At 38.1% G+C, this 13,834-nt stretch overlaps 1 protein-coding gene across 1 annotated transcript in view; it reads right to left on the minus strand.

Annotated features, from left to right (window-relative positions):
* Positions 1-10,967, minus strand: part of LOC133542415 (protein disulfide-isomerase A6-like) — a 34,088-nt gene extending 23,121 nt beyond the window's left edge. The window contains exons 1-6 of the mRNA XM_061886506.1: positions 10,828-10,967; positions 10,397-10,541; positions 10,254-10,311; positions 3,757-3,883; positions 3,584-3,690; positions 3,391-3,521 (exon numbers count right to left, since the gene is read on the minus strand). Of these exons, the coding sequence (XP_061742490.1) occupies positions 3,391-3,521; positions 3,584-3,690; positions 3,757-3,883; positions 10,254-10,311; positions 10,397-10,541; positions 10,828-10,846 (587 nt within the window). The 5' untranslated portion in view covers positions 10,847-10,967. The remainder of the gene's footprint in view (positions 1-3,390; positions 3,522-3,583; positions 3,691-3,756; positions 3,884-10,253; positions 10,312-10,396; positions 10,542-10,827) is intronic.
* Between the last annotated feature and the right edge of the window lie 2,867 nt (positions 10,968-13,834).

A 13,834-nucleotide genomic window follows, 5' to 3' on the forward strand; every position in this document is an offset into this window, starting at 1 on the left:
AACAAAAGTCAGCCACTTTCCACAAAATCACAAGGACTTCTACGGTCCATTTTCCCATAGGAATTATAAATACTCTGTTCCGGTGTGACCACCATAAAATATAGTACCGGTAAGTGTACATTGTTTAAGTGACATTCTTATCTGAAAGACTGGTGTGAAAAGAAGATAGACATTGTAATTATACACACAGACTAGAAGGGCGGACGCGCGTAAATTTCCAGGACTTATGCAGACCACAAATACAAGTTCAGCAGGTCCCAGAAGGTAAGAAAAGTTGCTTTTGCATAATATTTTGCGAAACAAAATGCCAGATAATGTCTTACCTTATACAAAACCGGTATGTTTTGGCACTTTCACTGCGAGTTTACTGACAGATATAAGTAGCAAATGTACACTACTTTATAGTAAAAATAGCAACAGCGGATGATGAATGTCCCATGACAAGAAAGAAGAGGAAAAAGAAGAAGCTTATCGACTACGGCATCCGCACGGACTGCAAAGGCGGACACGCGCAAATTTTCAGGACTTATGCAGATCCCAAATACAAGACCGGCAGGTACCAGAAGGTAATATAACTTGATTTTGCATTATATTGCAAAACCAAAAGCCAGATAATGTCTTACTTTATACAAAACTCACTACAGTGGTATGTTTTGGCACTTTCATGGCGAGTTTACTGACGGATATAAGTAGGAAATTTACACTACTTTATATTAGAGATGGCAACAGCGAATGATGAATGTCCCATGACAAAAAGAAAGAGGAAAAAGAAGCTTATAGACTACAGCATCCCCACGGACTGCAAAGGCGGACACGCGCAAATTTTCAGGACTTATGCAGATCCCAAATACAAGACCAGCAGGTACCAGAAGTTAAGAAAAATTGCTTTTGCATAATATTGCAAAACAAAAAGCCAGATAATGTCTTACCTTATACAAAACTCACTACACCGGTATGTTTTGGCCCTTTCATGGCGAGTTTACTGACAGATATAAGTAGGAAATGCACACTACTTTATAGTAAAAATGGCAACAGCGGATGATGAATGTCCCATGACAAGAAGAAAGAGGAAAAAGAAGAAGCTTATCGACTATGGCATCAGCACGGACGACAAAGGCGGACACGGGCACATTTTCAGGACTTATGCAGATCCCAAATACAAGACCAGCAGGTACCAGAAGGTAATATAACTTGATTTTGCATAATGTTGCAAAACAAAAAGCCAGATAATGTCTTACCTTATACAAAACTCACTACACCGGTATGTTTTGGCACTTTCACTGCGAGTTTACTGACAGATATAAGTAGGAAATTTACACTACTTTATTGCAGAAATAGCAACAGCGGATGATGAATGTCCCATGACAAGAAGAAAGAGGAAAAAGAAGAAGCTTATCGACTATGGCATCCGCACGGACTGCAAAGGCGGACACACGCAAATTTTCAGGACTTATGCAGATCCCAAATACGAGATCAGCAGGTCCCAGAAGGCAAGAAAAGTTGCTTTTGCATAATATTGCAAAACAAAAAGCCAGATAATGTCTTACCTTATACAATACTCACAACACCGGTATGTTTTGGCACTTTCATGACAAGTTTACTGACAGATATAAGTAGGAAATTTACACTACTTTATAGTAGAAATGGCAACAGCGGATGATGAATGTCCCATGACAAGAAGAAAGAGGGAAAAAAAAGAAGCTTATCGACTACGGCATCCGCACGGACTGCAAAGGCGGACACGCGCAAATTTTCAGGACTTATGCAGATCCCAAATACAAGACCAGCAGGTACCAGAAGGTAATATAACTTGATTTTGCATAATATTGCAAAACAAAAAGCCAGATAATGTCTTACCTTATACAAAACTCACTACACCGGTATGTTTTGGCACTTTCACTGCGAGTTTACTGACAGATATAAGTAGGAAATTTACACTACTTTATAGCAGAAATAGCAACAGCGGATGATGAATGTCCCATGACAAGAAGAAAGAGGAAAAAGAAGAAGCTTATCGACTACGGCATCCCCACGGACTGCAAAGGTGGACACGCGCAAATTTTCAGGACTTATGCAGATCCCAAATACAAGATCAGCAGGTACCAGAAGGTAAGAAAAGTTGCTTTTGCATAATATTGCAAAACAAAAAGCCAGATAATGTCTTACCTTATACAAAACTCACTACACCGGTATGTTTTGGCACTTTCATGGCGAGTTTACTGACAGATTTAAAGAAGAACTGTACCCTACTTTAAATTAGAAATAGCAACAAGGGAAGATGAATGTCCCATGACAAGAAGAAGCTTATCGACTACGGCATCCGTACGGACGTCAAAGGCGGACACGCGCAACTTTTCCCGACTTATGCAGATCCCAAAAACAGATCAGCGGATAACATAATATTGCGAAACAAAACACCAGATATGTCATACCTTATACACACACACACCATAGTAATACTGGTATGTTGAAGCACAGTACAATCCATCAAGCGGTGCGGCTTCTTCGCTTACTAAAGTCGTACTGAAACATTTGGAGAGATTTTTGAGCGCCGTTTGTAATGTTCTATATTTTCAATGGAACATTTTGGTGTTGTTTACGTGAGTCATATTGCAGTCTACACGTATCTCTTATGTGTGACTGCCATCTACTGGTCACACTTATTACACCATGTACCAAATAAAATAGCTTCGAGGTCGGTAAGCCCAACCAAAATTATTCCGTGCGGGTTATAAGGCGCACTGTCGAGTTTAGAAAAAAAATTTAAGGATTTTGAGAGCGCCTTATGGTCGGAAAAATACGGTGATTGACATGAAGGGTTTATTTTGACATGAAGGATTTCCTATGATGCAGCTCATTTTTATTTGACATATCTTGTGTGACATCATGCACAAAAGTAGACTTTGTTTGTTTTAAACTATTGTAGTGGCATTCTGTACAAAAAGTGCACTTTATTCAGTGTTGTTTTGATATATCATCTTAGTGACATCATGCACAAAAGTGCACTCATAGCTTGTTTTAAACTGTCTCCGACAATCTTGCACTTTCTGTTTGGGAAATGACATGAATGTTTGTGCCACTGCTTAATAACTGTTTCATAAATACACTTTTAGTTGTGATTTCTCTCTCTGCATGAAAGTTTCAAAGTAGCATATATTAATGCAGTATGAAAAAGAATGTTTTAATGTCGACACATAGAATCATCATACTGCTGTGATTGTATGTGTCAAGTGTTCATTCAAGGCTAAGGCAAAATATGGAGATATATATGGTGTATCGTGACAACGCCTAAAAAAAATATCGAGATATTAAAAAGCTCCACCCAGGAACAGGGTCATATGTATTCCTTCCCTACTGTATAATAAAAAATGTTGCAGATGGCAAACTCACTTTTTGCAGTGTCCACACCAGGGGGCGAAGAACTCGACCAGCCACACGTCGTCGCTCTCCAGGACCATGGACTTGAAGTTGCCGTCTGTGAGCTCCACCACGTCATTTTTGCCACCACCGCCGCCGCCGCTCTACGGAGGATATTACGTCTCGTCATTACTCCGTTTTTAAAAGACGTCGAGTCATCTCATACCTGTCTGCTGTACCCAGAGCCGCCAGACTTGCCGCTGAGTCGCTCTTTGACCAGAGTCCGGAGAGCATTCAAGGCTCCGTCCACAATGGCCTGGCTGCTGCGTCCCCCTGGGGGATGAACAGGAACTCTCAACGAGTTCCCCTTGTTTCAGGTGGACCTTAAAAGATGGGTACCTTGATAATCCTCTGGCTTGTTCTTGTTGGCACCAAAGACCTTGATGGTGGGGAAGCCTCTGACGCCATACTGGCCTCCCAGAGACTTGTGCTGGTCCGCGTCTACTGCGCCAACCTTGACGATACCCTGGGAGGCGAGACCACTTCAAATTCAACGATATATCTGTTTTTCTTCTTCGCGGCTTAATTCAAACTGTCAAGCAGCTTGAGCGTAGCATTAAAACAAGGAGTTTTAGCTGTTTGAGCTGTTCTGTTCTTGGTTGCTCCAGTTGTTCAAATAGAGGGATAGGAAAGAGCTTTCATAGAGTCCCAAAAGAAGTGGTGCATAAAAAGGTCAAGAAAAACAAAATGTCTCCTAAAAATGTCCCTTTCAACTTGTGGAATACAATCGGACCACGTGTGTCTGCAGCGATCACTTTGGAAAATATTAGTATGAAACACTTTCTTTGATGCAATCGACTTTATTCTCTAATACATTAGTAGTGTTAGAGAGCAGAACTAAACATAATGAAAAGGGCAAGAGACCACATTATTTTTAAAGTCAGGAAAAACTAAATGGCTCCTAAAAATATCACTTTCAACTTGTGGAATACAATCGGACCCACGTGTGTCTGCAGCGATCACTTTGGAAAATATTAGTATGAAAAACGTTCTTTGATGCAATCGACTTTATTCTCTACTACATTAGTAGTGTTAGAGAGCAGAACTAAACATAATGAAAAGGGCAAGAGACCACATTATTTTGAAAGTCAAGAAACACGAAATGATTCCTAAAAATATCACTTTCAACTTGTGGAATACAATCGGACCACGTGTGTCTGCAGCGATCACTTTGGAAAATATTAGTATGAAACACTTTCTTTGATGCAATCGACTTAATTCTCTACTACATTGATAGTGCTAGAGAGCAGAACTAAACATAATGAAAAGGGCAAGAGACCACATTATTTTTAAAGTCAAGAAAAACGAAATGGCTCCTAAAAATATCACTTTCAACTTGTGGAATACAATCGGACCACGTGTGTCTGCAGCGATCACTTTGGAAAATAGTATGAAAAACTTTTTTTAATGCCATCGACTTCATTCTCTACTACATTAGTAGTGTTAGAGAGCAGAACTAAACATAATGAAAAGGGCAAGAGACCACATTATTTTTAAAGTCAAGAAAAACGAAATGGCTCCTAAAAATATCACTTTCAACTTGTGGAATACAATCAGACCACGTGTGTCTGCAGCGATCACTTTGGAAAATATTAGTATAAAAAAACTTTTTTTGATGCAATCGACTTTATTCTCTACTACATTAGTAGTGTTAGAGAGCAGAACTAAACATAATGAAAAGGGCAAGAGACCACATTATTTTTAAAGTCAAGAAAAACGAAATGGCTCCTAAAAATATCACTCTCAACTTGTGGAATACAATCGGACCACGTGTGTCTGCAGCGATCACTTTGGAAAATAGTATGAAAAACTTTTTTTAATGCCATCGACTTCATTCTCTACTACATTAGTAGTGTTAGAGAGCAGAACTAAACAAAATGAAAAGGGCAAGAGACCACATTATTTTTAAAGTCAAGAAAAACGAAATGGCTCCTAAAAATATCACTCTCAACTTGTGGAATACAATCGGACCACGTGTGTCTGCAGCGATCACTTTGGAAAATATTAGTATGAAAAACTCTCTTTGATGCAATCGACTTTATTCTCTACTACATTAGTAGTGTTAGAGAGCAGAACTAAACATAATGAAAAGGGCAAGAGACCAAATTATTTTTAAAGTCAAGAAAAACGAAATGGCTCCTAAAAATATCACTTTCAACTTGTGGAATACAATCGGACCACGTGTGTCTGCAGCGATCACTTTGGAAAATATTAGTATAAAAAACGTTCTTTGATGCAATCCACTTCATTCTCTACTACATTAGTAGTGTTAGAGAGCAGAACTAAACATAATGAAAAGGGCAAGAGACCACATTATTTTTAAAGTCAAGAAAAACTAAATGGCTCCTAAAAATATCACTTTCAACTTGTGGAATACAATCGTTCCACGTGTGTCTGCAGCGATCACTTTGGAAAATATTAGTATGAAAAACTTTCTTTGATGCAATCGACTTTATTCTCTACTACATTGGTAGTGTTAGAGAGCAGAACTAAACATAATGAAAAGGGCAAGAGACCACATTATTTTTAAAGTCAAGAAAAACAAATGGCTCCTAAAAATATCACTCTCAACTTGTGGAATACAATCGGACCACGTGTGTCTGCAGCGATCACTTTAGAAAATAGTATGAAAAACTTTTTTTAATGCCATCGACTTCATTCTCTACTACATTAGTAGTGTTAGAGAGCAGAACTAAACAAAATGAAAAGGGCAAGAGACCACATTATTTTTAAAGTCAAGAAAAACGATATGGCTCCTAAAAATATCACTCTCAACTTGTGGAATACAATCGGACCACGTGTGTCTGCAGCGATCACTTTGGAAAATAGTATGAAAAACTTTTTTTAATGCCATCGACTTCATTCTCTACTACATTAGTAGTGTTAGAGAGCAGAACTAAACAAAATGAAAAGGGCAAGAGACCACATTATTTTTAAAGTCAAGAAAAACGATATGGCTCCTAAAAATATCACTCTCAACTTGTGGAATACAATCGGACCACGTGTGTCTGCAGCGATCACTTTGGAAAATATTAGTATGAAAAACTCTCTTTGATGCAATCGACTTTATTCTCTACTACATTAGTAGTGTTAGAGAGCAGAACTACACATAATGAAAAGGGCAAGAGACCACATTATTTTTAAAGCCAAGAAAAACGAAATGGCTCCTAAAAATATCACTTTCAACTCGTGGAATACAATCGGACCACGTGTGTCTGCAGCGATCACTTTGGAAAATATTAATATGAAAAACTTTCTTTGATGCAATCGACTTTATTCTCTACTACATTAGTAGTGTTAGAGAGCAGAACTAAACATAATGAAAAGGGCAAGAGACCACATTATTTTGTGGTTGCTACTAGGGATGACTGCCGATATTTTCGGCCGATAAATGCTTTAAAATGTAATATTGGAAATTATCAGTATCGGTTTCAAAAAGTAAAATTTATGACTTTTTAAAATGCCGCTGTGTACACTGACGTAGGGAGAGGTATGAATGAATGAATGAATGAATGGATATTTATTGTCATTGTGCATGTACAGGTCCAACGAAATTTAAGTTGCTTCCCTTAGGTGGTTTGCATTTTAAAAACAGAAGAAACCACACAATATTCAGGAACAACACAATATACACAATATACAATATGGCCTAAGACCACTCTAAGGAGGCAATGTAAAAAAAAACGAGACAATAAAAAGTATAAAGTGACTAGTAAAACTGACTAGAGGAGTAATGCAGAGTACAGACCGACAATAAACCTTAAAAGGCACTGCCTTTGCGTGCCGGACCAATTACATAACATCTACGGCTTTTCATACACACACAAGTGAATGCAATCCATACTTGGTCAACAGCCATACAGGTCACACTGAGGGTGGCCGTATAAACAACTTTAACACTGTTACAAATATGCGCCACACTGTGAACCCACACCAAACAAGAATGACAAAAATAGGCAAAATAATGTGTTAATTCCACGACTGTATACATCAGTTGAGATCGGTATATCGCTAATTAAGAGTTGGACAATATCGGATAACAGCAAAAGAATACATTATCGGACATCTCTAGTTGCTATGTCTAAATATAACTACAAAGCCCTGGTTGTACAAATAAACTAACGTCATGTTAAGTCCAAGAAAAAAATATTGTTATTGTTGGTCCGATTCACCATATTTTCATTGTCCATTTTCATAAGAGATATTAAAAGCTTAGTTGTTGTCATGCAGTAAAGCCAAGAGCCTTATTCGACACAGATAACCACACTATACTGTCTTTGGTGATAGAAAGTAAATATCCTCAGTGTTAATAAAGTAGATTAATAAATCTCTCGATATTACGGCAGTTGGCAATATGACTCAAGTTAACAATACCAACATTTTATATGTTCCATTAAAAATATAGAACATTACACACGGCGCTCAAAAATCTATCAAAATATTTTAGTACGACTTTGGTAAGCTATGAAGCCGCACCGCTGGATGGATTGTACTGTGCTTCAACATACGAGTACTATTATGGTGTGTGTATAAGGTAAGACATTATCTGGCGTTTTGTTTCGCAATATTATGCTACCTTCTGGTACCTGCTGATCTGTTTTTGGGATCTGCATAAGTCCTGAAAATTTGTGCGTGTCCGCCTTTGTAGTCAATGGCAACGCCGTGGTCCAAGGGTAAAGAACCTAGGGCTCTCGAGCCAGAAGTGGCTCTTGATGACTGCATCTGGCTCTTAGATGCTTAACACGATAAGTAATGAATAGTTCCACGGTGTTAAAAACAACGTTCAAAATAAAAAAAACATTATTTTCAAATAAATGACGCATTTGTGGTAGTAGGTGTGCATGTCGCCAAATGCAAACATTGCATTTTAAATCCATCGATCTGTTTTCTACCGCACCTGTTCAAGAAGTCGCATTAGAGGTAAGAAGTATTTTATTTATTATTGATTAGCTTTAGAATAACAATGTTATCAAAAAGACTAAGAGACTTATTATACACAAAAAAATGTTGGTCTTACTTAAAAATGCATGCATTTAGTTGTATTCAGGGTTAAAAAATATTATATGGCTCTCACGGAAATGCATTTTAAAATATTTGGCTTTCATGGCTCTCTCAGCCAAAAAGGTTCCCGAACCCTGCCGTAGTCCTTTTTCCTCTATCTTTTTGTTATGGGACATTCATCCTCCGATGTTGCCATTTCTAATATAAAGTCGTGTAAATTTCTTACTTATAACTGTCAGTAAACTTGCCATGAAAGCATTAAAACATACCGGTGTAGTGAGTTAACATTATTCACCCAAGGAACTTAAGTTATTGGAGAGTTCCGGTCGGACGGTTTTTCACGGGACACATTTCCGGTTGTTGTTTTCGGCTGAGGAGATGCTGCTCCGTTATTAAATTGACGTAAAGCCTGAATGTCATTAAAAAAGTTAGCTCCATCTTTTGACACTTCTTCCACTTCCGTCCTTGCACGCTACACCGCTACAACAAAGATGACGGGGGGAAGACGCCGCCGAAGGTGAGCCACGTAAATGAGACCGCCCACAAAACGGCGCACCCGGATGCGGCTTGAAGATGATGTGTAATACATCATCTTCAAGCCGTTTGAAGACATCCCTCTTTGATGTATTTAATGTTCTTTGATGTTGTAAGAAGGATGTTTACTATAGCTATGAGTTGGGTTTTTTTTCCCCCTTTGGCCTCAGTCTGGACCCCTTCTCCAGGGGCCCAGGCTTGGACCGATTTTTTTTTTTTTTTCCCCCCATTTGTTTACCTGTATCTCACCTTTTTGTAAGGAGCGCCGGAAGTTGGCAGACCAGTCAGCGATCCTGTTCTGTCTCCCTGTTATGTTTAGATAGTACTTTATTGATTCCTTCAGGAGAGTTCCTTTAGGAAAATTAAAAAAGGAAAATTTGTCTAACCGTGAATGGGATTGTGCTGATAATTTTAATTTCCCCTCGGGGATTAATAAAGTATGTCTGATTCTGATCATCCGTGTAACATTTTGACCAAAGAACCACCATTACTTCAGGAAAAACGAAATTGTGTCAAAAGGAAATTGCTCTGTCACACCAATTTTCTCCCCCCCCCATTTACTTCCAGGGTCATGTTTCCTCTTACGTCAGGAATATCCTCAAGTTAATTTGTCCGATTAATACAGACGTTGTGTTAACGCTATATTATAAAAATACAGCGCTATATTATAAACATACAGACGTTTTGTTAACGTTATATTATAAAAAATAAAAAAAACAATTTACAAACAAGCTATGGGATGACGTAAGAGGAAACGTGACCCCGGAAGTAAATGGGGGGAAGGCTTTTTTCAATTTTTTATAATATAGCGTTAACAAAACATCTTTATTTTTATAATGTAGCGTTAAAAAACGTCTGTATTAATCGGACAAATCAACTTGAGGATATTCCTGACGTAAGAGGAAACATGACCCCGGAAGTAAATGGGGGGTGTAAGGTTTTTGCAGGGGGGAAGAAATTTGGCATGACAGCTCCTAAAAATATCACTTACAACCGGGCCACGTGTCTGCAGCGATCACTTTGGAAAATGTTTGTTTCTTTGATGCAATCGAGAATCGCAATTAGAAAAAAAAATCATAATTTGAGCCCTTTAATGTATGAAAAAAAAGATCTGATTACACTTTGTGCGCCCGAGGGTCCGGAAAATACGTTAATAGCGAGTACAAACGCAAAGTCGCCGCAACAGATAGGGGGCAGTAGTGCGTAACTATACATCAAAACATAGCTTATGTCAACTCAAGATGTTTCTCGAGTATCCCCCTTGACACTGAACGCATCCTAACAAAACTAAAAATGTTTACCTTGAGGGCCGTGGCCGCCTTCTTCCAGTCCGGCGTCAAACTTTGACAGTGCCCACACCTGTAAAGATGCAAAATAAATGTATCCATTTTGCGGCGAGACACCCCCTGGCGCATTTTTAGGCCCATCCCAGATGTGGACTCACCAGGGAGCGTAGAACTCCACCAGCCACAAACTGTCGCTCTGGATCACCTCTTTGTTGAAGTTGGACGGGTTGAGTTCGATGACGTCATCGCCGGGGGAATAAAAGGCGCTGATGGACACAAGCAAGGAGCAGCCAAACAACGGTCCTGCAAAATGATCAATGTTTGGTCATTGTTCCGCAACATCTACAGAAACAAGATTAATAAACGATGCCTACGATATTTTAAAACACGATTAATGTATCATTATCACGTTATCGGTTATGAAACGCAGGTTTGTATTGAATTAGAGAGGCCTGGCAACACTTGGTGCTGCGTTCAATGCCAGCTAGCCAAACAAGCTACGCTTTCTAAACACCTAATTTATAACACAAAAACTCCACACGGTGACGTTCGGAAGTAATATTAATCCATCGATCAAGCATCGACTCACCAAAAAGTTGTAGTTTCATGGTTTAAGGCGCGCCCCCACGACTTATCTCGCTAGCAAACAAGCGTTCACACAAACCCGGTGCTGCGGATGCCCAACTAAAAAAACTGGTCGAGGCTCACCGTGGCCCGCGCTGATTGGCTGAGACGGACGGCACCGAGCGGCCGACCAATCAGGAAGCGCCGTGTATACGTTCACAGTCAAAATGATGAACGTCAGGAGAAATACGAGTTTCGGGAAAATAAAATAAAACACTAAAAGAAGGTAAAATTTATTGAAAAAGAAGAGGTGGCGAAATAAAATTTCATGTTGTTCTTCCTTGAAATAGGGACCTAAATCAGCGTAATACAACTTTCCGAATGCAAACACCGTGACTGTAGTTACTTGTTAAAAAGCGCATATATAAGTAATTTGCCCGTTCCTCGCTCAATTATTTTTCATAATTTATTAAAAAAAACGGCTCGTGAATTTTTTTTTTTTATGTTGTTAACGTGTCACTAATAAATAAGAATAGGAATTAGATTCATAAAGTGTCGTTAATTTATCTAATATGTTAATAAAGTACAAAGAAGAACCCTGATGAATGTATTGAACTTCTGTTGTTAAACCATCTTATTCATCTCATTATGCTAATTATAACATACTTAACTATTTATTGACAGCTTTATCATTTGTTTTTTTTTTATGGATTTATCCATCCATCCATCCATCCATCCATTTCCTACCGATTGTCCCTTTTGGGGTCGCTGGATTTATATTGTGTACAAATTAAGAATAGGAAGTGAATAAAAACGTAATACAAAGTATTTTGATATTTATTGACACCTTTATTATTTGTTATCTATGGATTTATATTGTTTACAAATTGATAACATGAAGTGAATACAAACTTAAAACAATCAATTTAGCTATTTATTGACACCTTTATTATTCGTTATTTATGGATTTAAATTGTGTACGAATTGAGAACCGGAAGTGAACACAAATTTTTAAAATGTTTTTTAATAGTGAACAACTGAAGACACAAACAGCATATATTAACATTATTCTGAGAATGTTAAAGAGAATAAAATAAGGGACGATTCAAAAAGATTAAAAAAAAAAAAGAATTGGGTTAGTATAAATAATTAAATAAAAATTCATCCAATGATTACAACAATTTAAGGTATTTACTATTTTTAACCATTTTCCAAGATTTTATTAAGAATTTGAAGTCAGTAATCCAATTATCTTCCTCACTTTCAGAAATCGACATTTATGCATGAAGAATTTAGCTTGCAATATACTAATAGTAATAATAATTTATATTCTATTAAGGATAAAACAGTTGGCAACCATTATGTGATTTTTCTGTTAAAAAAAAAACCTAGTTGGGTATATTCTATTTATAGAAGGTGCTAGTACGTATGAAATGAAACATTGGTAAGATTAAACAAACTCAGATTCTTCCTACTTAAGACATGTTAGTGAAAGTCTGGATAAATGTGGTGAATCATATTTAAACTGTATGCATTTTTGTAATGAACATATTCCATTAATGTAAAATGCATTTATTTAATTATTAACGTAAATTTCCCATTATTTATTTAATATTTCACGATTGAATCGATTATCTATTTCATAATTCTTTATGATTTAGGCCAGGGGTGCCCATTACGTCGATCGCGAGCTACCAGTCGACCGCGGGGGGTGTGTCAGTCGATCTCCAGCTAGGCTTTTAAAAAAAAATAGACCTAAAAATTAGTGATCATCAATCTTCACCAAGACGTCACTTAAATGACATTCACGGTACCGGAGGGTCTTGTGAGATGACGCTGGCTGCTGCAAGATCATTATTATTAAATATGACCGAGAGGAAGGCGAGAAACACTTTTTATTTCAACAGACTCTCGCGCCGTACCTTCCGTCAAAACTCCGAAGGCCGACTGCACATTTCCTATCTTCACAATAAAAGCCCTGCTTCATGCTGCCTGCGCTAACTAAATACAGAGTCTCGGAAAACTGGCGTGCACAAGCAATCCCTCAGAGAGCTGGCGTGCACATCACTTGTGCACGCCAGCTTTCCGAGACTCTTATTTTGTTAGCGCAGGCAGCATGAAGCAGGGCTTTTATTGTGAAGATAGGAAATGTGCAGTCGGCCTTTAGAGTTTTGACGGAAGGGACGGCGCGAAAGTCTGTTGAAATAAAAAGTGTTTCTCGCCTTCCCCTCTGTCATTTTTTCATAATAATGAACTGGCAGCAGCCAGTGTCATCTCACAAGACCCTCGGGTGCCGTGAATGTCAATCAAGCAAGCTACGGAATTTGCCGCCAATGTTTTTCTTGTAAAGTGTATGGAAGCTGGATGAATTACATGCCAAAAAACAACCACTTTCATGTGGTATTGTACAGAAAGGACAACTTTTTTTCTCCTCCATTTGAAAATGTGGGCGTTATCATCATTACTGTCTGATTCCAATCAATGCAAGTCATCAGAATCAGGTAATACACCAACTTATATTCTTGTCTTCGTGAAAGAAAGACATCTATATGTGTTACACATGCTTGTATTATCATTAAACACATTTAACTTGTTTACAAAAATGTCTCTTTCATAAATAAATAAATATAAATGATATATATAAATGAGGTAGACCCCCTCGAGTTGGTCAATTGAAAAGTAGCTCGCCTGCAGAAAAAGTGTGGGCACCCCTGATTTTGAACGTTTAAATATATTAGTTTTGTCTCATTTGGCCCCCCGTAGAGAGATACCTGATTGTCATGCTTGAACGTTCTCATTTTGTATCTGTTATGAGGAGGTTTTGCCACTAGATGGAAACAAATTGTCATGCTTGAACGTTCTCATTTTGTATCTGTTATGAGGAGGTTTTGCCACTAGATGGAGACAAATAACCAAGCAAAAGCTTTTTTCAACTTCTTCAAATTGACATCCATTCGTCCATTTACTACTGCTTGTCCCTTGTAGGGTCGCAAAGGGGTGCTGGAGCCAATGAGCATGTGACGTTGAGTAGG

Source organism: Nerophis ophidion, linkage group LG24 (assembly GCF_033978795.1).
Source record: "Nerophis ophidion isolate RoL-2023_Sa linkage group LG24, RoL_Noph_v1.0, whole genome shotgun sequence".
NCBI lineage: Eukaryota > Metazoa > Chordata > Actinopteri > Syngnathiformes > Syngnathidae > Nerophis > Nerophis ophidion.